This window comes from Acanthisitta chloris, unplaced genomic scaffold (assembly GCF_000695815.1).
Source record: "Acanthisitta chloris isolate BGI_N310 unplaced genomic scaffold, ASM69581v1 scaffold29761, whole genome shotgun sequence".
NCBI lineage: Eukaryota > Metazoa > Chordata > Aves > Passeriformes > Acanthisittidae > Acanthisitta > Acanthisitta chloris.
In genome coordinates this window covers 1,179-27,767 of record NW_008657096.1, presented here as the reverse complement: position 1 = coordinate 27,767, position 26,589 = coordinate 1,179, and the positions used below count along the sequence as shown (strand labels likewise).

The window sequence follows — 26,589 nt, the reverse complement described above, 5'->3', positions numbered from 1 at the left end:
CTGCCCTAGTCCTGCTGCCACACTCTTCTTGATCCAGGCCAAGATGTCCTTGGCCTTCTTGGCCACCTGTGCACACTGTTGGCTCACACTGAGCCAATGTCACCAGCACTGCCAAGTCCCTTTGTGATGAACAACTCTGTCCCCACTCCTCCCCCAGCCTGGAGCTGCATGGGATTGCTGTGTCCTAAGTGCAGGACCAGCTCTGAGCCTCACTGAACCTCATGCAGTTGTCCTCAGCCCATTGATCATGTTGGTCCAACTGCCACCTCCTTTCTTTAACCTGACTCCTACAGCTTCTGTGCCTTGTACGTCTTGTATTGGATGAGAGAGAGAACAGCTGATCCTCTCTTCATTTTCACTGCTGCAGGATGGTTTGACAGATTTCTTTTGTACACTCCACTCTCCCCTTAATTTGTCAGCTTTCCAAACTGAAGACCTACAGATTATTTAGTTGTTCCCTGCCTGGAATCTGTTTCATGCCTGATGGTAGCATTGGATTTTATGCATGTTATGGGTGTGGAGTGAGGAGGATGTGCCATGTGTAAACTTGTTTATTGGGAGAGAAATTCCAGAAACATTTCAGAAATTACAGGGATTTTGATGTTGGAGTAGTGTAGAACAAACACGACTAGCACAATACTTGTGGGAAATGGGTGAGTGAATGTAGTGGGAAAATGAGAAAGGAAAAACAGATAATGAGTGGGAATATGTGTTTGTAAAGAAGGGATGGGCTGTGAAAGGCAGTGAAAATGAATGTCCAGAATGGAGTTGTGAGTAGCAGGTGACCTAATAGTAACACTGCTCTGTATGAAGATCTATATGCCTGATGGTTTGATTCAAAGAATTAAGTGGCATTGTCTGAAATATCTGTGCATGGCCAGTGTCACAGACAAAGGGAAAGCTCTATTAAAGGTGGTAGAACTTTGCTGTTAGGTGGCTGCTTGGTTTTCTTCATTTTTCAGGGGAAAACTCATGGTCCAACCCCTCTTGGCCCTTGATCTCTCTGGAGCACAGTTTCCCTTGTTGTCCAACTGTGTTAATAGAGTCCCAGCTGTGCTTGGCACTTGCAAGTAAACCTCTTTGGGAATTATGACTAATGGTTATTTAGTCTGAAAACAAACATGTTGCTTATTTACCTTCTTCTGATGTGCAGGCAGGGAACATGGAGGGGGAGAGCTTTTGAAGGGGATATCTGTGTCTCCTCTCCATTGTTTTATTCTTTTTTTAGAATGTCTACTCAGAAACACTGCCGGGCTAGAAGTGAGAGAGCCTCTGCAGATTTTCTGCTTCCCTGTTTCTGTAAGGCTTTCTCTCTCTGAAGCATCCCTCTGGCTCTGGTGCCTTTACTTCCTGCCTCTTTTCACTTTCTCAGATAGCTGAGGGCACTTAACACCCTTTTTGTACTCAGATTCAAATCTGACAGCAATAAAGATTTTTTTCCTGAGGAGTCATACAGATGTACCACGACTGTAGCAAAGTTACTTTTTGTCTCAAGTCCCTTAGCATCCTATATTCCCTAATCTTTATTTCATTTCCTATTTGCTTACCTCTAATTTTTTCCAGATGAGATACCTTTTTCAACAGCTGAAGGTGATATTTCATCTTTTGTTTTAACTCCTTATTGTTCCAATGAGTAGTCATCATTCTGACAGTAAATTTAAATTGCTTTCAGCATTGTAGTATCAGCAGGTTTTCAGGAATTTTGTAATTTTTTTTCATAGATTGAATAGGTACATGAGATGTTCAGAAACATCTCTGATGAATTTCAGCTGTCAGGAAGGTCCCCCTGGGGATGAGTGCATGAATGTGGTGCACTCCCACCGTAGGAACAGCCATAAGGTGAGACAGGGAAGATCCAGACTAGATGTTAGGAACAATTTCTTCACTGTTAGGGTGGTCAGACACTGTAATAGATTGCCCGGAGACAGGGTGGAGTCACCATCCCTGGAAGTGTTTAAGAGGCATCTGGATCTGACACCAGAGGATATGGTTTAGGGGTTACAGCAGGGACAGGTTAATGGTTGGACTCAATGATCTTAGAGGTCTTCTCCAACTTTTATCATAGAATTATAGAATCAGCTGGTTTGGAAAAGACCTCCAAGATCATCAAGCCTAACCCTACTGTGGTCACTAGCCCATGGCACTAAGTGCCACATCCAGTCTCAGCTTGAAAACCTCCAGGCATGGTGAATCCACCACCTCCCTGGGCAGCACATTCCAATGCCTGAGCACTCTCTCTGTAAAAAATCTCTTCCTAAGATCCAACCTAACCCTCCCCTGGCAGAGCTTGAGTCTGTGCCCTCTTGTCCTGCTGCTGGTTGCCTGGGAGAAGAGACCAACCCCCACCTGACACCAACCTGCAGAGGGTGATAAGGTCTCCCGGGAGCCTGCTCTTCCCCAGGCTGAACACCCCCAGCTCCCTCAGCCTCTCCTCATAAGAACTATGATTCTACGATTCTAAGGGTTGGAAAGATTTTACTGAGCTTATAAAGCTTGGGCCTCTATCCCAAAGTCAGAGCTGACTCTGGGAGTATTCTTCCTCTCAGTAACTACTAGGCAAGCATAATAAAGTACAAATGGTCATCCCCATTCAGTTCTTATGGAATTGCATCCAGAGCCATGAAATTTCTTCATATAGCTGATAAGAAGCCTCAGTAAATAAGAATATAGACTGAAAAATCATATTAGCACAAGAACTAGAAGAGAATCATTGTGATCAGGAAGGATCTGTTCTAGCTAAAGAGACATTTCACTTTAATATTCATGTGAGGCTTGGAGTCCTGGTTTGTGAGACAAAATGAAGAATAGCTGCTTTTCTGTATTAGATGATGGTATCAACAGGAATTTATTATTGAGAAATAATATATATTTAATCTAAATTAATCTATCACATAAACAATCCATTTAAAAGTAAGCCATTCATTTGTAATGAAATTATCTCTAACAAGAGTTAATGAGGTTAGAGGTGCCTGATTCCTGAGAACAATTTTATTTTAAAGCCCAGGTCCAACCTACAGCCCTCCCAGTGGTTTGTGCAGGTAGCAAAACAGCTCTTCACTGAAGTCCTCTGTGCATGCAAGTCAGGATTGCAAAACCCAATTTGCCCTGGTAGAAGCATTGCAAATGTGGAAAATTATTGCAATGCTTGTAATTATTTCAGGATTAGTCACTCTATAATTAAAAAGTGAAAAGTTAAGCTTTTGTCCGTAGTTTTTCTGGTACAAGCCATAAGTGAAATAAATGGAGTCACAGCTGAAGTTTTCTCAGCTCGTCTTGTGACTGCATTCTCTGCTACCTACAGACTAATTACAGCTAAGAGCCTTACAGGAATCTCATGCTGGCAGCTTGTCAGATGTGATATCTTCTACTAGTTGTCACTAGATTTTAGTTGTGAGGTGCTGAGCACCTTCTGTGGATTTCTCAGCAATCCCAGCTATGTGTCAGAGCACCTGAAGGAACTCACCTTCTTCCATGATGGGACTGGTAATGATAACAACCTGGCTATTTTGTGAGCTGAGGAACTGAAATGGAGCTCTGTTGACAACTACCACTATATTTCTTAATCTTAACTTTTTTATTTCTGTGTCAGTTTGCAGCTGTAAACATCTCTCAGGGAAAAGTCTGGAATGTACTTTTATTCATGGCCCAATTTTCCAACTCCTTTTTTTTAAGCCATTAGAACTGCATCCATGGTAGCTCTTCTCATACAGTCCTGCTATTAAGCTTCATGAAAATAAGAAAAGCAATGTTAGAAACATTTGCACACATTAATCTGAAGAGGTTTGTCTTCTTTCCTTTATGTGTGTTGTTATAGGTATAATAATAATAATAAAATCCACACAATGTTGGAAAATACACTCCTTAAAGAAGGGCTATGAAACAATGGGAATTAAAAATGCCTAATGCCACTCACAGCTATTATTTTGTTGTTGTGACTGATGTCTAAGTACAACAGTCATGAGGTTGATGTCCTTATTTCACAGATTACAAGATTCAAATGCTGAATGGAAAGACCAGAATATCTCTGCTTACCTTACATTAAGCTTCTGTGTCCATATAGCTATTAAATCATTGAAGAATCTTATTTGATTTCTTGATCTGAGTTAATCATCCTGGTCTCCCTTTAGAGTCCACAGAGAGAAATAACTTATCTTCAACTGGCAGTTTATCTCACCTGGCAGATGACCTGCCCTTTGGAGATTCCTGGGTTTATCCCTGACAGTAAAGAAGCCTGGGGATGTTTACATGGGGCTGCCTGTCTGACTTCTGGACATGGGCACTTGGACCAAACTCATTGCTCCAAAGGGAGAGATTTAACTTCTTTCTTTCACCCCTTTTTCTTTTCACACTTGCACTAGGGTTGGTGTGGAAGTAGTTGGTCTGTCAGCTATTTCAGTAACTTGGTGCTTGTGTTGCCTTTGTTTATGTCACAGAAAATGAGGTGTTCAAATCATTTTACTTTTGCTGGATGGAAAAGCCTTTGTTGTGAAACTGGAATGGTTCCACAGGAATCTGTCCTCATGAGTGAGGAATGTGACAAAAGGAAAACAGTGTCAACTTTGCTCTCACTCCTGGTTTTTTGGATTGCTCTTTTGATCGTCTGGAGTGATATTAAAGAGGGCACAGCATGCACTGATGACAAGCAATGCAGTAACTCTTTAATCAGTTTGCACAGGACTTACTCAATAATTTTTTGTGCCAGTCAAACAGTTACAGGTGTTTGTGCAAAGTGGACGTTCATTATCATTAGTGTGATTGTGCCAGTCCCAGGGAGTTCAGGTAGGAGTCCTGTCAAAATGCTTTGGGAATATGAATTGTCCTTATTAATGTGTTTATCTCTGTGCTCTGCCCATACCAATATGCACACATGCTGTAAATCAGCAGCATCTACTCTGTGTCTTTATTTTCTCTTGTGTTTCATCTGAGCCAGAGCTGCTTCTTCCTCATTTGTTTGCTTGTTTGTTTGTATTGCAACACCTCCAACACAGTTCTCTTTTTTGACTGTTTTCTTGCCTTAACTGGAAATATATCACTCAAGACTTCCAGGTATAAGCTTTGCTCCTTTTGTTGGAGAGCCAAAATATAAGAAACAGTTTATTGAGAGGATGGGAGTGGGGGAGTGAACCTTAAATCAGCAATGCTAAAGAGTTGAGCACAAGATCCTAGGGATGATCCTCCAGGAGAGTGGCTGCCTGGACACTGACCTCTCTCCCCATGACCACACACCTTCTGAAACCTGAACCACCACTACCACCATGCAAAGTCTTACACTGCTGCTGAAAGGTACTAATCAGCTGCCTCTCTTCTGTATCAGCCACATTCAGAGGCAACTGCAAGAGCTGCTTTGGGCAGGTGGGACTGCCCCAGGATTCCCTTGCCACACTGGTCCATGAAAGCCTGTCCCCTTCTCTTAATGCTCCCCTAATTTAAAAAGTTATTTATTCTCACAGACTGCCCTGAGTCTCAATGAAACCTGACCAGCAAATCCTCCCACTGGAGTTACCAACACAAATTGAAGTGCTGAAGTTGATTCTTTGCAACACCTGGGACAGAGGATTTGGTTGCTCCACCTATTCCCCAGCTGCAATCTTTACTCCTTTATAGCCTGCAACTCAGCAATGTCATTGTAGGCACTAATTAAATTGAAAGAACCTGCCTCCTTGCTCCCAATCAATGGCACAATGACTCAATTAAGTTCCAGTGGGTTAGTTAAATTCACTCATGGGAAGAAGAAAATTTCTCACTAGCAACTGGTCCACTGGCATTGTAGCTATTAACTTTTCTTGACATGTGATGTCTTTAGGGCTGTTTATAACCCACCTCCTCTTTCTTTTTGCCTCTTTCCCAAGTTAAAATTCTGTTTTCTGAGCTTGGGAGGAACTGTGGTTCCTAGACCTATGATACTCTAGTATATATACTGGAGTATATATACTACACACTAGTAAAAGACAAGGTGAGTGAGGCACAAATTCATCCCTGCAGGAGGTGGCAAGACTAAGAAAAATCATGTTCAAAAGTTTAGATGTGTGCACTGTAGAAAGAGCCTCCATAGGTGCAACCTGATTTTCAGGACTCCCAGTTAGCAGTCAGCAACCTTCCTTTAAATCTGGGCATCTTTCCATTGGCCCTGGTGATAATTCATTATGTGTCTTAGTTTAACACAAGATAAACTTCCATACTTTGTAACCATTTACTATATTACAGTATTGATTGTTATCCTGCTAACATATTTATCTCTGTTTTGATTTTTACTGTAGTTTGCAAGAGGAAAAAAGGCTTTTGGAAAATGAATATGAAAGAATTCTGAAACAGAAGGTTAGTAGAAAACATGAGAAAAGCAATGTTTTATGTAAAAACATGTGGAAATGTTTTCACAGTGAGTATCTCTATTTAAAATGTGAAATACATAGGAAAAATAGCTTTCTAGAAAACAGGGTTTATAGGAGAGACTATATTATATCATTCAGTTTTGATAATTTTAGGGCAAGCAATGAAGAATTGATTCAGAAAAGATCTGGATTTTCCTAAATTTGCTCAAGAAAATGTTTACTGTATTCAGCAAATGGCTACTGCATGTAAATATAGCTGCAGGATTTTGGTTCTAGGATGTGAGCATAAAAATATATTTGCAGTCATAAATCCTCGTGAATATATGTGGGTTTGTCTGCTGGTTATTGATTGAAGAAACACACATCTGGTGAAAAATATATGTTTCATACCTTGTTGCAAAAATCATCACCATCATTTGATGTTAGTGATACTGTACTATCACAAGCTTGTAAAATGTGAAAGGGGAAATAAAATTAATCTGATCTTTTACTTCATTTTTAAAGGAAGCAGATAAGAAAAGTAAACAGCTGAAAGAAAGTGACAATGAGCTCTGCATAGAAGTAATTCAGAGGAAAGCAGAAATTGGTGCAATAAAAGAAGCTATTTCATCCAAACAACAGCTGATAATATCGGATGAGAAAGAAACAAAGAAGCTTCTGGAGAAGCAGGGTCACTTAAAAGTAACACAAAACTAGTTGTGCCTATGTATATCTGTGGGGGTGTGTGCATGTCTGTGTATATGGGTATGTGTTTGGTCCAAGGGAACACTGAATCTTCTGAGTGTTGTTTGGCTTTCAGAATTCATTACATGGCACTACATTAGGGAATGGTCACAAGCTGAGATAGGGGAGAGTCAGATGAGATGATAGGAAAAATGTTTTCCCTGTTAGGGTGTTCAGACACTGGAATAGGTTGCCCAGGGAGGTGGTGGAGTCACCACCCCTGGAAGTGTTTAAGAGGTGTCTGGATCTGACACTGGAGGATCTGGTTTAGGGTTTAGGGGTTCTAGCAGTGACAGGTTAATGGTTGGACTCGATGATCTTAGAGGTCTCCTCCAACCTTGATGAGTCTAGGATTTTTCAACTGGCATGAAATGTGCTGCTGTGCCATATCTTTGTTACTCCTTTAGGAAATAATAGTCATGGTTTTGATTAAAAATTGGTTTCCTCAAAGACATCTTTGCTATATTGTGTTATTGTAAGCTGCTCAGACTAAAGTTAATACAGATTTATGATAAGAATTAAAAAACACACCCAGGTCTGCTGCTTTCCTTTCCATGGTATAGATAGCATAAGATGATGTATTAATAATATCCAAGCATAATTTTTATCTTGAGACATAATTAAATCATAAATATCAATGTTTAGTTTCCAAAGTAGCAGCTACAAATCCCTGGGACAAATTCATGTAATTTAAAATTATGTTTCCTACCCTTTTCACAGCAGTTCTAAATGAATATTACTATTAATCAATTAATCTACTATTAAGCTATTAATCAAATCTTTCTGTCTTGTCACTAGGATGAGCTAGTTAAGATCCTTGATGTTACAAAACTACTTGGAAAAGAAACGGAGAAGATAATTCAGAAAAAAAAGTATGTTTTTAATGATTGTATATACATAAACATATATATGTATGATTTCTCTTCACCCCTTTGTTATAGAGATGATTGAGGATAGTTGCTGATTAAAATTAGGATCAGCATTTAAAAAGGCATCTATAATCCACTTAAAATCCTTGCACTGTATGGAAAATTATAGTATGTGCAGTGAAACACTGTAAAGTACAACAAAGAAAAAGTTAGAACAAAGCCTGGTCAGAAATCACTTAACCATCTCACTGTGCTGTGTTACTGTATTTCACACCTGATCACTAGATTTTAATGGAAAATAATGTTGCTGTGTACTTTTGTGATTAGGCTTTGTTTTTCACAGTTTCTAGTAGTCAGTGCCTGTGTGTTAGCTCATCTCTGTTGGGTGAAAGCAGCAGTTTCCACCTCTGGCAGTCTGGCCTGGGCTACATACCCATTCTCCCTTGGTATTTCTGTACCAATTATTGAATCACACGTGCTTTGCTCTAAGGTCCTAATGTGAATTGTGGTCTCTAATACTTCTCCAGGGACAATGTAAGCCAGTAGGCAGCCCTGTCTTTCTCTTTCTTGTGGAGCTGGTTTTTCTCTCCCCTGAAGCATGGCCTGTGCTGCTTTCTGTAAGTGTAAAATCTAATTAGCACTGTGCAGTTTCCACCAGGTCACTCCCAGATCCCAGAGTCCAACTGCCATCCAGATGAATGATGGGGTTTGTACCCTAGTTGTGCACAGGGTTACACAGAGGTTTTTGTGTCTCCTGCTTCCAGTCCCTATTTGTATACAGAAACTCTTTGACTATGTTAAATTTCTCAGGTTTAAAACTTGTATGATGCTTTTCTTCTACATTTCCCTCACTGGTCAGCTTAATGCAACTCTGTCATCATAAATCTAAGAAGTTTTCCCTATGGTGTTACTGAGAAGCAATTTTTAAAAGCTAGGACATTGCGTAGATTGCTATTAACAAAATGTTTAAATGAGTCTTTATATTTGTGTCACGTTACAGATGGAAACAGGCACTGGAACAACTCCCTAGGGAGCTGGTCACAGCCCCAAGCCTGACAGAGCTCCAGAGGTGTTTGGCCAATGCTCTCAGGCACAGGGTGTGATTGTCAGGGATGTCCTGTGCAGGGCCAGGAGTTGGGCTAGATGGTCCTCAAGGGTCCCTTCCAACCCTGTTCTCTGATTCTGTGAACTAACCAGAGTTTCCAGTCTCAGAAATAACATTTAGAAGTGTCACCCCCATGTACCTAGTAATGTTGCCAGAAATCAGTTGACTAGAACTCTTTTTAATACCATCCTAATGCTAAACTCTTGGTTAGACCCACAGACATCTGCAATTTTATTGGTGAACTGTATTGCAATTTGAAGATCTTCAGAGTATGTAGTTTGCTTTCAAACACAGAACTTGCGTTGTTGTGGTGAAATGACTTTGTGGCCAGGAAAACTGGGAACTTACATTTTGCCATTGAAACATGCATGTGGAAAAGTTAACTCCTACTCCTTTGTTGAAATATATCCACAGGGATGCAGAGAAGCAGAATGAGACCCTCAATGACCAAACAGAAGAGTTGATTAGAGCCCTGAAAGCCACTGACAAAAGGAAAGAAGAGATCTTGCAAGAACAAGAAAGTGTCATGAAGGAGTTGAATAAGAAACAAATTTTGCTAGAAAGCAAAGAACGAGAATTCATTGCTCTGACAAAGTTACTAGAAATTAGCAGAGAGAAAGTATCAGGGATCCTATCAGACAGGTTAGACATAAGCCATGTAGCATGAGTGACGAATTCTCAGTTCTCAAAAATCTATTTCTTCTGCTGTACTGCTTATGTTTTCAAGTTTTATGCTGCAACCAGTGCAGACTAGAAATGGTCAGGCTTGGGTTTGCCTTCAGAAATGTCTGCATAAATGTTTGGAATCTGGAATCTAGGGTCTGGGCTCATAGAGCACATCAAAAAGCATAAACATTTGATAAAATCCTGGAAGAGTGAAACTGGATTTTGCTCTGGAAAGGGAAGTATTTTAGTGGGTTTCTCTCTTCGGTGCAAATATTTTCTTTTCTTACTGAAAATAAATAGAAGTAAAAATATATCAGTATTTTCATCTTCAACTGAGGATCCTAGAAGTCTGCACTCCTGTACTGAATTTCAGTGGGGATTGGTTCCTCATCTCTTTAATATTCCTTTGAATTATGAACTTATCTATGCTTAGCAAAGTAAATTAAACTATTAGGTTGATGTCAAGCTTCAAATGATTCCTTATTTGCAGAGGAAGAGGTAGAGTTGTAATCATGGCCATAGGCTCAGCAAAAATCCTTCTGCCTTTACAGCTTTGTGTTAAAGACTGTGGCACTTCACATTGAAATGTTCCCTCATACTAACAAATGTATTGTCTTCCACTCATATAATTGTTCCCCTGGAATTTTTAGCTTATTTAGAACAGACTGAAACCTCATTGACATAATTAGGAATATTATGATTCATTAAAGTTATAAAAATGTTACTTTTTTAGGTCATTTTTGTCAGTCATTTAGGAGTTTATCTTGCTGCTGAGCCGTAATGATGAAGTACTCAGAACCCATTAAACTGCTCATGCCTGATTACATCTGTGTCTTGGTGAAGTTAGCTGTTTCTAAAATTCTGTGTCTTTCTATACAGAGAAGTTCTGGAAGAAAAATTAAAAAAATGTGCCTTGGAGAAGGAAAAGCAACATAATATCCTCATCCACAAGCAAACACAGAAAGACAGAGAACTGAGAAATTTAAAAAAGATGGAGTTAAAACTGGGTATGATTTATGATTCCTTGGAACAAGATAAATCACAGCATAAAGCACTCAAATCAGAGGTATGTATGAATGCATTGATCTTAATGGTTCTAAATTTTTTTGTAAGAAATCTGTCTATGAGATCTTTTGACAGTCCTAGAAGGGGGAGGGGAGAGGACTTATTTCACCTTCCTTATTTCCTCCTTGCCCTGGTATTTTATCCATTCCTCTTTCAATACTGCTTTGCTCTTTTCTGTTTTGCTCATGTTGTTGACTATGGTGATGTTAAAGCAAAGTCTCAATCTTCTTGTGTATCCCAAGAATTTTCTTTATTTTCTGCTTGCAATTCTTTCTTAAAAGTTTACTTTGTCTATAAATTTTTATTTTCCCTTTCTCTCATCATTGGTTCTTCCATTTTCTCTTTCTTAGGATTTTCCCTGTCCTTGCTCCTTGCTTAGTCTAAATTGTAAGTCAGTCTCAATAAATTAATCTTGTTTAGTCAGGTGAATATTTTTTCACAGGACATCATGTTTCCTACTTTGTCCTTGAGACTTTACTTGGTCCTTCTAAGCAATTCAGGGCAGAAAAAAGTTTTCTTTACTTCAAAAAATAACTATATATCAAACTCATTCATACCTGGCTTTGCTAGTTAAACAACTCTAAGTATTACTTGATAATACTTAATATTATTAAACAGTATTATTTTCATCTCCCTTGAAATTCCTCCTGAATTCGTATATATATTTCCTAGCAGTATAAGCTCACCTGGGAGGAGGGAGGAAAACTGACTACACAGCAAAGTTTTGGACTGAATTTCCTGAAACAATTAAATGGATGACTCATATTCCAGACTTTGATCTTAAAGCTTAAAGAGTTTCTGTTTAGTATCACTTGAGAGGATCAAGGACATGGTGTTTTTTCTTGTGTTCCTGTTGAAGAAATATTCCTGGAGGGAGAACCACAATTGTTCAAAAACATGTAATGCTACAATCAAATGCCATAACTCACTGACCGTTGTGGTTAGAGTTCACAGTTCTGGGTGAGATCCAAGCCCAGACCAACTCCTTCACGTTGTGAAAGGGCAAGACCTTGGATATGTCTTAGAAGTAGCTTCATCAGGATGAGTAGGGGAAAGGGAATGTCTGGAGGAACAGAAGTGGAATTCCAATCAGTATTTCACTCCAGAAGCTGCAGGATGCAGATCAACAAGCCTAATGAAAGGGAGTTGTAGAGAGGTGGGGAATGTCCCTCCTGCCATGGCTGCAGGGAGACAACCAGAGGGAATGGCCTTGAGCTGAGACAGGGGAGAGTCAGATGAGATGTTAGGAAAAATGTTTTCCCTGTTCAGACATTGGAATAGGTTGCCCAGGGAGGTGGTGGAGTCACCATCCCTGGAAGTGTTTAAGAGGCATCTGGATCTGGCACTGGAGGATCTGGTTTAGAGTTTAGGGGTTCCAGCAGTGACAGGTTAATTAATGGTCGGACTTGATCTTAGAGGTCTCCTCCAACCTTGATGACTCCATGATTCTAATGCAAACAGGCCACAGCAATATAGACCATCCTCCAATGCTCTGTGTTTTCTCTGATTCCTTTCCTGCTCTTTTAGAAGAGCAAATGTGCAATCCCTGCTCCTCTGCAGCATGGTCAGTCCAAACACAGCACTGCAGTATGGCAGATTAGAGTGGCAAGCTCATTCTGCTTGGCTTTTGCTATATGAGACTGAATCTGTAAGTCTTTGGAGCATACCTAACAAAATTTCCAATCTTTGAAGTAGTTAAAATTCCTTTAACTACTTAACCCCCCATATTTACATTTATTCACTGTGATTCCTAGTGGAAAAAAAATCCCAAGAATCAATTGCTAGTATAAAATCAGTGATTGCAGAAGCAGCAGCACATCGGTGTGCTTCCCCAAATCTCTCTTCTTTTGAATCATCTGCCAAGTGCAGAATGATTGGTCTGTCGAATAAGGAAATTACAGGAACACTTCCTTCAAATATGTTTTTCTCAGTAAGTTGTGAAAGGTCAACTGTTGCTAAATGCTGATGTTCTGTGTGAAAGAGAAGTGCCACTCAGGCACTGCAGTTCTGCTCCATCTCTGCCTTCTCTCCAGTCAGGCCAATGCAGAGGCAGCCAGAAGTGTCCACGTTTAGTCATGTTTTATGTGAACAAATGTCCCTAATGGATTAAAGATGTTTATATGAGCTTTTTGCTTTTACACGGCAGGAATGGTAACTAATATATGCTTCACAGAAAAGCTACTTTTGCTCCCACCATAAGGGTGAAGTTAACATTCTGAGAATAGGTTTTCTTGACCTTTTAATAAACCTAAGTCACCTAAAACCTAAATCAAGTCTCAGAGCTGGCAGCTAAACCAAAGCAACTCCACACTTTAACCTTTACTGTGCCTCTTGTTTCCCTTTCCCTTAATGCAAGTGAACAGCATTTAATTTTGTATTTTCACAGAAGTGAAAACCATAAGTGCAAAACATCTTCTTATCAGTGTTGAGGTATCATGTTTGGAACTCCAACATCTGGTTGAGATCTGAGTCAGATGCCACAGGGCTGTGTGTATTATTTTTTAATATCTTCTGGATGTGTTGTGAAATGTCATTTTTTTCCCACCTGCATGAATTACAGATTTGAATCATAGAACAGTTTGGGTTGAATGGATCTTTAAAGGTCATTTAGTCCAAACCCCTGTGATAGGCAGGGACATCTTCATCTCAGTCAAGTTGCTCAGAGCCAGGTCCAACCTGACCTTGAGTGATTCTGGAGACAGAGTAATGTGTGCCAGTGCTTCTCCACCTTCATTGTAACAAACTTCTTCCTCATATCTAACCTAAATCAACCCTCTTTTGTTTCAAAACTTGTACTATCACAACAGGCCCTGCTAAAAACGTTTTCCCCATCAGTTAGAGACAGGAAAAATATGCCTGAATAGTTAGGCTACTGCATTTATTTCTTACTTGCTTCTACCCATAAAGAATTTTTAAGTGCAGTTACTGTGAGTAAAACAACCTTTAGTCTTACAAGTTCCATCATGCAAGTAGTTGTAGTGAGATTATTCAGATATATTTTAGTCAGAAGGTAGTTTCTAACATGTATTCCTTCCCACACTTCATTTTAAAATGTGATTGAATCACAAAATTTTCTCATGAAAAAATAGTACTTAACTGTTTGTGTTCTCAGTTTTGGCTTTCTAAAGCCTAAGGACAATCCTACTTTAATAACAAAAAGGAAAAAAAATTATTGAATCTGCATAAATGTGAATTACTGACTGCACTAAAATCAGTGGTAGATGTATTTTTTTTTCCCTTCAGTAAGGTCACAATTTCAGTCAGAAAATCCTCCATGAATTTAGAAGGTGCCATTTTTACATAGTCTCTCTCTGTGGTTATTGCTTTTTTAATGACAGTTTAGTACTCTTGGACTAGCTATTGTAATAAGAGAGAATTTTGATTGTTTCAGATTAATTGTTCAGATTAATTTCTGAACTTGTGTAGCTACTTTAAATAGAGTATCTGCAGTTTACGTTTTGTTCATATTTTGTTTGCATCACTTGTGTGCTTGGTTTATTTTTGTAGGCAGAAACTATCTCAAAGAGTAATGAAGAATTATTAGAAAGACGACGAGAGCTGCAGAAGGAAATTGAAATGATCAAGAGAAGTTTGGCTGAACAGGTGCTGAGTTCTGCTTTCTTGGATTTTTTCTCTATAGCAGTTGTTTTTCTATTATGACAATAAAGGGATTGTTTGAAATAAAAATAATGGGAGTTTCTAGCTGCAGGTTTCTGGTGAGAAATCGGGATTTGTTCAATTTTAAAGACCACTTTGTAAGTTTTATGAAATAGTTTTTGGTATTGCTGGCCACATCCTGGAAGATAGAAAGCAAATCTACTTTCCAGTTTAAGTCTTTCTGAGTATCATCAATGACACTGCAGCTAGAAATATGATGGGTACAGGTTTCCCTTGGATATGAATCAGTGTCTTTTTGCAACAAGGACAATTCAGCATTTGTACATTATAATTTTTCATCTTCACAGCTTTGTCCTTTGTGGATGTCTGTGCTCAGCACATTTTCTTTTCACGCTGTCTTTGAATTCATTAGCCTTGTCAGGTGGGAATCAGCTTGTGTTTGGATACAGATATGTTAGGGATCTACTTGTCACTGTCTGGGATATGTATCTAGTGTGTCCTGGGAAGCTTCCATTCACCTCCTCCTGGAGAGTTTTGCCTAGATTGGGAAGGACAAAGAGCTCTACAGAGGTCACTGACTGTATTGACTAAATTTCCAACAACTCTAGGCATCTACTTTGTGCTGTTTTAAATGTCTAAATTTGACCCTTAACATGAGAACTTGGTGCCTTCCATTGTGTAGTATAGACATGCCAAGACCTAACAATGAACTTTATTTAAAGATTCTATGGCTATAAAGATCCATTGTGTCCAGTGGGCAAAGACATGTTAGGCTGAGGTACAGAAATGCTTCTAGGTGCTAACATACTTGGACATGCTATTACAGAGACTGTGCATGATGTTTTAAAGCAATAATTCACTATGTTTTTACATCCAAACCTTGGGTTTTCCAACACTTCTGCACTGATGCCTAAGAAATGTGATTTTCTTTAGGAGAGGATGTCAGATATGGATGCCCGCGTGTTGGAAAAATGCATTGCTGAAGAACAGTTGCTGTTCAAAGAGCAGGAAAAATGCAGAAGTGAGTTATCCAGACTTGCACATCTGACTTGGCTCAGAGATGAAGAGAGGCAAGAGAAATCCAGGGATGCTCATAAAGCCCAGGTAAAAAATGATCTCATATATTTGGAAGAGTATTCAAAAGTAAAAGGAGGTATGGGAGGAATTGAATTCCTGGTGAGGAGAGCCTTATGGACTCTCCCTTCCCACTCCAGCTTTGAAGTTCCACCAGAACACAGGAAGCTCACAATACTGTGGTGTTTTATTGGCAATTTTTTGTGCAGTGCTGCAGGACATTAAAATATCACTCCACAATTGAAAGAAGGTATTTGAAAAGATATTTCCTTCAAGCCTATGGAATAAAATTAATAATTTGAAAGAAAGAGACAGAAAAAAAACAGAGAAACTCAACTGACATTATGAGAAGTATAACTGTGTATTTTAGCTCACACATATATGCAATAGACGATAACAGACTCAGACTGTCTATAAAAATAGACTAAATTAACATCTCAGGCTTTGTACCTTGAATAAAAATCAGTCCATAAAAACAGTACAAATCCAGGAACATACAAACATGCTCAGAGTTACAACCCAACATTCATCAGCTTTTCCTAACACAAATCTACTCCTGGTACCAGTGGGAGGGGAGAAAAGGCCTTTCCATTGAAGGCTAATGGCTCAGGCTATTGAGGACTGAACACAGGTGCAATCCAAAGGTCCAGAGCCCCAACAGGATGTAAAAGTACCATCCTGCCTTGCATAAAGGTCAGAACTGAGTAAAAAAAGTAAATTTTACTGGTGAAGGTACAATTTCAATGGTGCATTTGCCAAAAAATTATCTAGTGGTGGAATTTACAGGGTGATAAATAGGAACAGTAAAACTCCAGATCCAGGGGACCAAGTATTTTAAGATGAAGCATCAAATCATCTACATTAATAACAGCCATTATAAACTTAATATAAATGGGAGAACTGTTCTTTAATGTTGCTGCAATAAAAGCATTTCATTATAACTGGAACAAGTTCTTCTAATCTCCCCTCGCTGTGTTTTCCTCAACCCAGACCTGCTCTGAGTCATTTCTTTGAAGACATTTCTTTGCTATATCTAAATTCCTCAATAATTCTATTTAAATTTCAGATCCAACTCCAAAATATTATTAAAGAAATGAAAAGAAAGGATCGTGAAATAAGAGACTGTAACAGGAGGAAAAAAGAAATCCAAAACCAGTAAGAAAATAATAACAATATATTATCTTAAAAATTGTTTTTAAGTCAAGAAATGTATGCATAAAAGTCTAATAATTTTTTCTTTCACGCATGCCATTTCTTCAGACTCCAAGGATTTGCTAAAATGTGTGATCTTATCCACAAGGAAAGGGATAAATGCATAAGTTTGGCAAATGCTGCTCGGTGGAAAACAAGGAAAACCGAAAACCAGGTCGAACTGCTACAAAATGAACTGGGAAATCTAAGGACTGCTGCTATAACCAAGGAAAGGTGAGTTTAGAGTAAATTGTAGTTCACAATTACCGAAATGTAAGATGAAGAAAAATCTTGAGAAAGAATCTAGTTGATCTTTAGTTATGCCTCAATCATCCTTGGTAGTTATTAGCCTGATTTTAAAACCTGAGGCAAACAAAGACATTTAGGAACAGCCTCATGTAATCTGTTCCAATTTCTTACCCCCTAACACATCACAACTTGCTTGGGCACCACTGCATGGCAGGAAGCATTTTTGAAGTTTGTCTAGCTACTCCCTCACTTTCTCACCCTTTGCAGGGATAAATTCTCATTGTCTTTCCTTTAGATCACATCTCTTAAAGCTCTTTATCTTTGCATTATCATGCTGTTTAGTTCAGTGGGAGCAACACTTGAACTCATGCTTGCTGTCCTTGGAGAAAAAGAGCTCCAACACATCCATAATCCCACAATGAAGTGGTGCATGGTCCTATTAAATGAATCACTAGCTAGGAATGTGGCTGTGTGATTATTAAATTAGTATAAACTGAGTTTATTGGTTCAAACTCACACTAAAGTTTATTGGATAACATTTATTTCAGATAAACCCAAACATGGTTTCAATTTCCAAGACAAAATGAAAGGTTACATGCCCAACAAAGAGGATGAGGCAGAACAGCTGGTGCTAGTGACTCTGTTTTTTCCTAGGCCATTATTTAGTAGAGATATCTCTTTGCCATCTTTTTGTCATTCTAGTCATGACATTCTGCAATACAGACAGAATTAAAATGTCTTGGAAATTGGTAGTTGGGAAAATAGGGAGATAGTGAATAGCCAACTGTATAAGCAAAACAGGACAAACAAACCAGAGTAGTCTAAAAATAACTTGATTTTCCCAAAACTTTGTTGTTCGGTGCCAAAATATTGCGCAAACAGAACAAGGAATACACTCAGTGTGTTGGGAATCTCCTAGTAGTTTGATTGCAAAGTCATGCTGGAGGTGGCTAAAAAAGGAGAGGAACTTCAGTGATTTAAGGGATTTTGTCAGGATGCACAAACTGACATTTTGTGGGAAAGTTTTTGATGCCTTCACAGTTGCTGAAAGCAAGAAAAAAAAGACTAAGAAGACAGATAAATACTGTAGAGATATCATAAATATATAATTATTATAGATACAGAGCCAACAGATATTTTGGTCTCTGCAAACCTAGATTTAAATCCAGCCAGAAGTACTGAATTTTCAGTATTTCTCTTGCCTATGAAAAATATTTTTCATCCCAGTAACAGACTTTAGTATCAGCACCACTGACTTCACTGCAGCCTTTGCAATTTGGAGGACAGAACGTCAGTCCAAATAAGACAAAAGTTTTTCAGAAAACATTCAAACCACATTGCATTTCTGCAATGCTCTCATTGCGTTCAGGCTGAAACTTGATTTACAGAAGTTTAATTCAGCTCAGTAACACCCTGTGGTCCTCAGAGTGGGGGGAAAAAAAAGCAGACAGCAGCTCACTGTCCTGAATGCAGCAATTCAGCAACTTAGTGATGGAGCCCATGGGGGGAGAGTATTTCATCTACAGGTCTGAATGTTAACAGGACACTCTGCTTCTCCTTTCACTACTTCTTTTGTGTGTTGGTGTTGGTGTGAATATCTTCCCAGTGGAGATAATGTCGTGTCTCCATCCAGACGTGACACTTCCCACAGATCACATGCAGCAACTCTTCCGTTCCGTGTCATGATCCATGTGGTAACAAGAATCTATCTTGAAGTGAGGAACCATCACCCTGTGACCAGCCAGGATGTTCCAAATACTAAATTCTGTGCTCTCTTTTTATGTGAGCTTTTCACTAGCCTTCCACTATGATTTTTCTTCATCTGTCAAATGGGCAATCTGATCATTTTCTTGTGTTAACGTTGTGACACGTTGTTTTATAAACAGTAAACTTGGAGAGCTCTGAGCTGCAACCACAAAATTATTTCAATATTGTTCTTCAAATAGAAGGGCAGAACTTCTACACATTAAGACTTTGGATCACAGTTTATGCTTCTTCTCTTGAACTTTATCTCTTATGGGCCCTTGGGTTCCCCAGAAGAGAAGAGCTGTGGTACAGTACCCTCTTTATAGCATTTTCCTTGGGCTTCAATCCAGTTCTTTTCAAGCTGGAAAAAAGAAAAACTGTTCTCAGAGAGTCTTTTTACTTCTTGTAAGGCTTCTGCGAAGCACAGTGACATAGAGGATCCTTTGTGCATTTAAGGAGTAAGTTTAAGCTCTGCCTTTAATTGCTGAAAGGACTAAAAATGTTCCTATATTTCTGTTATGTCAAAGAAAACTGCAGGAACGACACCTGAAGATTAAAAATAACGTAACCATTATAGAGCATCTCAAAACTGATTGTTGCAAAATGGTGCAAGTTATGCATGAGATGGAAGAAAAGATAAAACACCGGTGCCTGAATCTGGAGAGACTCACCACGATGGTCAACTGCATCAAAGAGGAAATTGTGCAGCTACACAAAAAACACGAAAAAGCCATTCAGCAACAAAAAGAGAGGTACTTGTGTATATATGTATGGAATATATATATGTAAATTTGGCCTCAGGCAGTGTTTAACCTTGACATTCATGAAGCAACAATATTTTTCTGTTTACGAGCACTCCTAGTTAGGAATATTCCAAGTCTGCCACACTGCAGCATTTGGCTGAGCAGTGCCTCACTGCACTGCCAGGGCTGCTTTGCAGTAGGTGGATGTTTTTCCACTGGTGACAATGCTCATTATCCAGAACTATCATCCAAAAAATATGGTGCTTTGGCTACTGAACTTGTAGCCTCCTGCTCTGACTGTGCACAGAGAAGTTATTAAAAAAGGAGATCTAAATCTCTCTGACCTTGTTATCTATTTTTAAATGCTATGAAAAGCCAGAAGACCTTCAAAACTATATGAGAGACAAGAGTGACCTCTCCAAGTGTTTGCTCTTGGATTTCCACATTCAAATTATTTTGTTAGCTATTTAAAATGTCATTATAGAAGCTATTATTTGTGAAAGCTTTGTACATTTTCCAGATTATTACTATATTTCAAGGCCATCAGTTATGTTCTTGAATGGAATACACTGAGTATGAGTAATGAAAAGAAAAATATTACCTTTTCATTTTGACCTTGTTTCAGTGATCTTCTGCTCAGAAAACGAGAAGAAGTACTAGGCTTGTTACATGCCAGAATAGAAATTCAAGAGATGATGTGTAGAAATAGAGATACTGAGGTGCAAATTCTGGATGAAGAGATCCAACTGCTGAAGCTGAAGGTAGCTGAGGAAAAGAGGCAGATTACACAGCATTTTAAAGAGTTCTCTGTGAGGAATGCCCGGGCTGCACATCTGGTGGGACTTCAGACACAGGTTGGTGGCAAAGCCTTTTAAAACTTCAGGTGATACTATAGACAAAGATGCCTGGATGTACAAGGTTTGTCAAAGCAGCAATTTCAGTAATGCACCTGTCTAGGAAAACACTGCCACGTTTTTAACTTCAGCTGTGTGACCTTCTATGCTTATATGGCTGATGCACTTCATTACACACAAGCCAAACTCTTCCTGGGTATGGAATCTCAGCTAATCCTCTCCATAGCCTGAAATGTCAGAATGACTAAGCTGGAGAATGGGAGTCATGGGGGAAAAAATGGGACTGTAGATAAAATTTGTTAAAACGGTATTGATGGGGTAGGTGGAGGGGTGGGAGAGACACTTAGCTTGTCAGATCTCTAAAATAATAACTCAATTCACACTTGACCCTGAGCCTACTCTGGAAACTCTGCTGCCTACAATGATATAATCCACATATATTTTCTTCTACACAAAAACAGTGTTAAGTTTTAGTCCTAGTTACAAAATGACATTAAACAACTAACAAACTGCAGTGCTTGGGACATTCTTTCCTTGCTTTCTGAAATGGCTCATTTACTTTTGACCTTATCTCCAGATGGTAATTTTTCCCATACATACTCCATCGGTGCCTGCACAAAATCATGAACTAGGGTGTCCCATTGCCTCTCAAACTTGCATGGATGGGAGCTGTGACTCACAGCTACATAGTGACTCCACTATGCTCTTGTTTCTGGCCTTTCAAAGGACTTGCATGCTCTGCTACAAGAATAAAAGGTTGTACAATACCTCATGCAAATCACAGCCCAAAGAACTTGATGGGGCCATGACAGATTTAAACAATGAACAGAGGCAGCAGGGGAAAAAAAGACTAAAGGGGGGAAAAAAAAGCATGTTTTCAGGTAAGATTTAGAATGAGACTGAGAATCACTGGGTCAAATGCAGTAACAAAATGCAGATGATTTTTGTGAACTGCCAGAGATTCAGACTAGGTGTTACGAGAAATGTTTTCCCTGTTAGGGTGTTCAGGCACTGGAATATTGCCCAGGGAGGTGGTGGAGTCACCATCCCTGGAAGTGTTTAAAAGGCATCTGGATCTGGTGCTGGAGGATATGGTTTAGGGTTTAGGGGTTCCAGCAGTGACAGGTTAATGGTTGGATTTGATGATCTTAGGGGTCTCCTCCAACCTTGATGATTCTATGACAGAGTCAATAATGAAACTGTTCTGCATTCCTGTAATGTTCTCCTTGGTGATGGTGGTTCACATGGAACCTAAAGTCACTGTCAAAGGGAGGTTACTGTTGCAGGTGCTTTAAATCTTTTTGCAATATTGACATAAAATTAAAAAGAAGGAAAATACACAGTGGGGTGATATTACCCGCGCAGTACTCTTAATAAATATTCCCAAGGCAGAGATTTTCCAGTGAACAATGGCAAAGAACCAGTTATCAGCCTTTACAATGTAACTAGATACTGTGATTACTGAACATTGCATGGTTCACACTGGCTGTTAACTCATCCATCTCCTTATGCCCAACCATTCCAGCACTGCCAATAGGCATTATGTCCAGTGAGAAGCAGTTTCAAATTGTTTGACTTTATCTCCATGATTTAAATGAAAGCCTTAAACCCAAACCTAAATTCTGGTTTGATTGCCAAATTCAGATTGCTAATTCCTGTACCAGTTACAGATTTGACCCCATGTTGAAACCACACCCAGCTTCTGTTCAGTTATCACAGCCAAGGGATCTGATGAGAATGATCATTTGGAGGAGACTTTGACTAATGTAGTGAATACAGTTTTAAACCACTGGTCTAGGAAATCAACCTCTGAAGCCAAGTTGAAATCTGAAGAAGTGGTAACAGGAGCTCCATTTGGTCTATCATTTGTGTGTCTTTCAATTTAGATAATTATAAATGTTCAGATAGAGGACTGTGAAACCCTGATTTCTCTCAGAGGCCCTTAGACCTCCTCTAATGCAGACTGTAAATCTCATTTCTAGTTCTCCTCTTTGGTTTTATTTCTCCATTCTCTTGTGACCTTGTGTAGGAGCCAGTGTGGCTAACCTGAACTTGGTGTTAGGAGCCCACAAATGATGCAGATAAGTGAACAAGGTCTCTTTATTGATGGAAAGAATTGTTTGACTTTGCCTCCAGAGGGAGATCCTGATAACCTTATATAGGGATCACAATATTCCTCTTTATTCTTCCCCTGATTCCAAGGCACCTACCTCTGCCTATTGATGGGATGGGAAACTTTGACTTGTGTAAGGACTCTTTAAAAGTAATTTACAATTGAACTACAGTTTAGACCACCTGGATTAGGCAGGCTGAAGCCTCTGAAGCCTCTGAAATTTTCAACTCCCCATTCCCTCCCCTTCCAGTCTCCTTCAGCCTTAAGCAGTACCATACCTCTGCTAAGCAAGTGCTAGTAACATATGGACTAGGTAGTTTTTGTTACTATTGATGTAAAGGATTAAACTCAGAAATATTTACAGGCTGCAAAAAACTGACCCATAATCTCAGCAGCTGTGGTGCCCATTGGGAAGGGGAAAAGCTAGGTCAGGGTTGTGTGCCAGCTCAGCAAGAACAGACACATCACCTGGGTCTCCTATATTCCACATGAGCTGCTTAATCATCAAAGTGATGTATGTTCCACTTGTACACTTTTCATCTGCCTATTTCCACAAAAAAAGTGAAACACTGGGGAACAGTTTAGCTAGTAAAATAACATCATCTGAAGCAAGACCAGACCTCTTCTCAGCAAGTGCTACTAACATGGGTTAGGTAGGTTTGTTACTATCAGTATAAATACCTGATAATAGAAATATTTACGTGTGCTTCCTTTATCTGACACAAAAAGTACCTGGAGAGATTGTAAGGTGGTTTTCTCTGGGCATAAAACCATGTAACTTTTAATTGGCACTGCACATCAAGGGACTGTTCCTGCTGCCCGAAGTGACCCATAAAAACTAATCTGCCTTCATGCATCAATGAGAAATACTGAGCATTAATCATTAATTAGTCCAACACTAGACCTGCTGAGCTGTCAAGGTGCTGTAGATGGGACTTTCATGCCTCAGAGTTCAGCTAATGTACAAGGCCTGTCAGTTTATTTGAGGCATTTGGCAACAACATCTGTCCAGGTTTTAATACAATCCCATGAAAATCCCCAGACTGTATCACCATAGTCATAGGATAACAGCACTAGCAGGGACATCAAGAGTTTATCCAGGCAGACTGCTCCTACTCCAGCATCAGATTGCCTGTCACTCCTGAGGGGGCTAAGCTGTGCTTTGAAGCCACCACTGGGATACCCATTTCCCCAGCAAGCTCTCTCACTCCTTCCTTAACAGGGGCAAGATTTGCTTAACCTTTAGCCTGGATCCTTCTTGCTGCAGTGTAAGAATATTCATCTGTGTTCTGTCCACCAGGGACATGACAAACAGACCATTCTTTTCCTTCCTGCAACATTTCGTGTTACTGGAAGTTAATCATGTTCCTCTCCCATCCTTTTGCTAGGCTACACAACCCTGTCTGTTTCAATCAGCCCTTACAGATTTTTCTTAGATCTTTACTGCATTTCTTTTCTGTTTGGCAGTGTGGTCTTTGTTTGTCTTGAGGTGCAGTGCCTAGTATCAGCAGCTGAGAATGAAAGGATTCGTTCAGGCATCTTGCAGGTTATATTCCTGCTTATGTGTCCAGGTATGGTGACAGCTTTTCTTGCCACATCACACAGTGATTCATCCCCATGTAAATGTATGTAACAACCAGATCCTTCTATAAAGAAAGGGTATCCAATCAGTTGACCTTGATTCTGTATTTGTACAGGCAATTTTTCCTGCCTATATGGAGAAACTTGCATTTTTTATTTAATATTATCTATGTGGTTCAGACCTTTTTTTCAGACCAAGGTAATTTTGAATTCCAGTTTTCTCCAAAATGTTCTTGCACTCTCTCTCAGCTTAACCTCATTCTACTGATGTAGTACTTATCCAATATTTTCATCAAGAATCCATTTCCTAAGCTTGTTTATGAGAATAGCACTTAGAATCATAGAATTTTAGGGGTTGGAATGGACCTTACAGATCATATAGTCCCAACCTCCCCTGCCCTGGGCAGGGACACCTCCCACCAGAGCAGGTTGCTCAAGGCTTCATCCAACCTGGCTGTGAACACTGCCAGGGTTGGGGCAGCCACAGCCTCCCTGGGCAACCTGGGACAGTGTCTCACCACACTCACGGGGAAAAAAACTTCTTCCTAATATCTAACCTAAATTTCCCCTCCTTTGATTTGAATCTGTTACCCCTTGCCCTGTCACTGCAGCTCCTAACATGAAACAATATTGAAGCCATATAAAATCCACATTGTATGACACCTGCTATGTCATCCATGCATCTGTGAAAGTGTCATAGTAGGATCTTTGACAATTCCTCCTGACTTGTTACAATCCAAGGTAGAAAAGCCAAACTTGCAGAGCCTTCTCCTATCCCCTGTATCAAATTCACTCCAATAAAGAAAGGATTTTTTTTCTTTTAAGACTTAGAATGTCTCGGACCTCAGATAAACGAAAGAGTAAAGAAAGATGCCTATAGTCACATCACTTAAGCAGAGACAGAATAGCATAGTTATCTCTTTTGAATTAGCTTGAATGTTGTCACTTCCAATTCATATTGCATTTAAAAGTGATCCTAGTATTTACATTTAACATCAAACTTTTCGTGGATTTTTTCCCTCTGGTTTAGACAGTGGTTTTGCTGCAATAATCCTTCTCTAAATTGACTATTCAGTCCTGAAAAATGTTCCTTGGTGAGCTGCCCCTAATCTCATTAAGGTACCACTGCCTCCAACAAGGCATTTTCCCCTGGGTTAGTGGTTGAGAGATTTGGCTCCAAATAGGAAAGATCAGTGGAAGCATAGCTGTATCCTGCTGTTTGTGCTGGCCTTGCTGTTACATTCTTCTACTCTGTGTACTTTTGGGCTTGAGTTTTAGTTGTTTATAATTAAAATGTATCTTTCAGTACCTAGTGATGCACTGAATCATGGTTTGCCAAGGAAATTGTTCATTACAGTCATTTAAGGTTTTTCCTTTACCTGCTTTTAGACAAAATGTACCAGAGTGAGCTGTGTGGGGGTTTTCTTTACCACAAAAAGAAGTCTTTAAGTGTTCTGGGTAATGTTCCATTGCCACGTGAGAAGATCTGACAGCTGTCCCCTTTCCAGTTAAATATGACTTGGTAACTTCCAGTGACAAGCTCCATCCTGGCAACATCTAAACATTTACCTTAGATTCTGATGGCTGTTCATAACTTTGAGAGCCAGTAACTGCTCATTTCCTTAATCCATCATCACCTGCAGAGGATGGTTACCATGTATGCTTGGGTAGTGTTGTGTAGAGCTAATAGCTCAAGGGTGCAGTGACAATGCACTGACAGATGACCAGGTGTACATCAGAGCACACAGCCCCAGCACTGCCAGTCAGGAAAAAAATTACTCCAGTCACTCCTTCAGTGAGTATTTAGAATCATAGAATCATCAAGGTTGGAGGAGACCTCTAAAATCATTGAGCTCAACCATTAACCTGTCACTGCTGGAACCCTAAACCATATCCTACAGCATCAGATCCAGATGCCTCTTCAACACTTCCAGGAATGGTGACTCCAACACCTCCCTGGGCAATATTCCAGTGCCTGAACACCCTAACAGGGAAAACATTTCTCCTAACATCTCATCTGACTCTCCCCTGTCTCAGCTCAAGGCCATTCCCTCTAGTCCTCTCCCTGCAGCCATGGCAGGACAGACATCCCTCACCTCTCTCCAACCCTGTCAGGGTGTTGTAGAGAGCCATGAGGTCACCCCTGAGCCTCTTCTCAGGGCTAATCACACCCAATTCTCTCAGCCATATTTACATGGAGCCTGGATGTCCATCTAGTGTATTCTAGGAAGTGTTATTCCATGGGAGGTCTCACATCAGAGAGGTCAGGGAACACCTGTCTCTATGGGTCCCAAGGGTACCACATTGCTCAATGTCACTTCAGGAGACTGAGCAATGGGAACTTTTACACAGAAAACTTGGATCCTGTAGGGATGAGACCTTCAGTGCTTACCAGTGGGAAATGGGACTTTCTGGTGTATTCCTGAGGATAAAAAGACATAGCCTGAGGACCAAGAAGCAGGTGGGACTTGATTTCTGGCAGGCAGCAGGATTTCCTCTGTTCTGCAACTGTCACACTGCAGGTCCCTTTTAAAAGAAAGCTTTAAAATGGCTCATAATTTTCTGTGTTACCTGTAAGAAGATGAAGCTGATTTCTATTTGTGCATTATAGGGGCAACCTTTCTGGGGCACAATCTGCTGTTCATGTGCAATAGGAGAGAAGG

At 39.7% G+C, this 26,589-nt stretch overlaps 1 protein-coding gene across 1 annotated transcript in view; it reads left to right on the top strand.

Annotated features, from left to right (window-relative positions):
- Positions 1-26,589, top strand: part of CCDC146 (coiled-coil domain containing 146) — a gene marked incomplete at its 3' end in the record, with an annotated part of 40,409 nt that overhangs the window by 12,786 nt on the left and 1,034 nt on the right. The window contains exons 4-14 of the mRNA XM_009084588.1: positions 6,258-6,319; positions 6,841-7,010; positions 7,851-7,924; positions 9,441-9,668; positions 10,572-10,758; positions 14,265-14,360; positions 15,309-15,479; positions 16,516-16,604; positions 16,710-16,874; positions 19,163-19,387; positions 20,004-20,232. Of these exons, the coding sequence (XP_009082836.1) occupies positions 6,258-6,319; positions 6,841-7,010; positions 7,851-7,924; positions 9,441-9,668; positions 10,572-10,758; positions 14,265-14,360; positions 15,309-15,479; positions 16,516-16,604; positions 16,710-16,874; positions 19,163-19,387; positions 20,004-20,232 (1,696 nt within the window). The remainder of the gene's footprint in view (positions 1-6,257; positions 6,320-6,840; positions 7,011-7,850; positions 7,925-9,440; positions 9,669-10,571; positions 10,759-14,264; positions 14,361-15,308; positions 15,480-16,515; positions 16,605-16,709; positions 16,875-19,162; positions 19,388-20,003; positions 20,233-26,589) is intronic.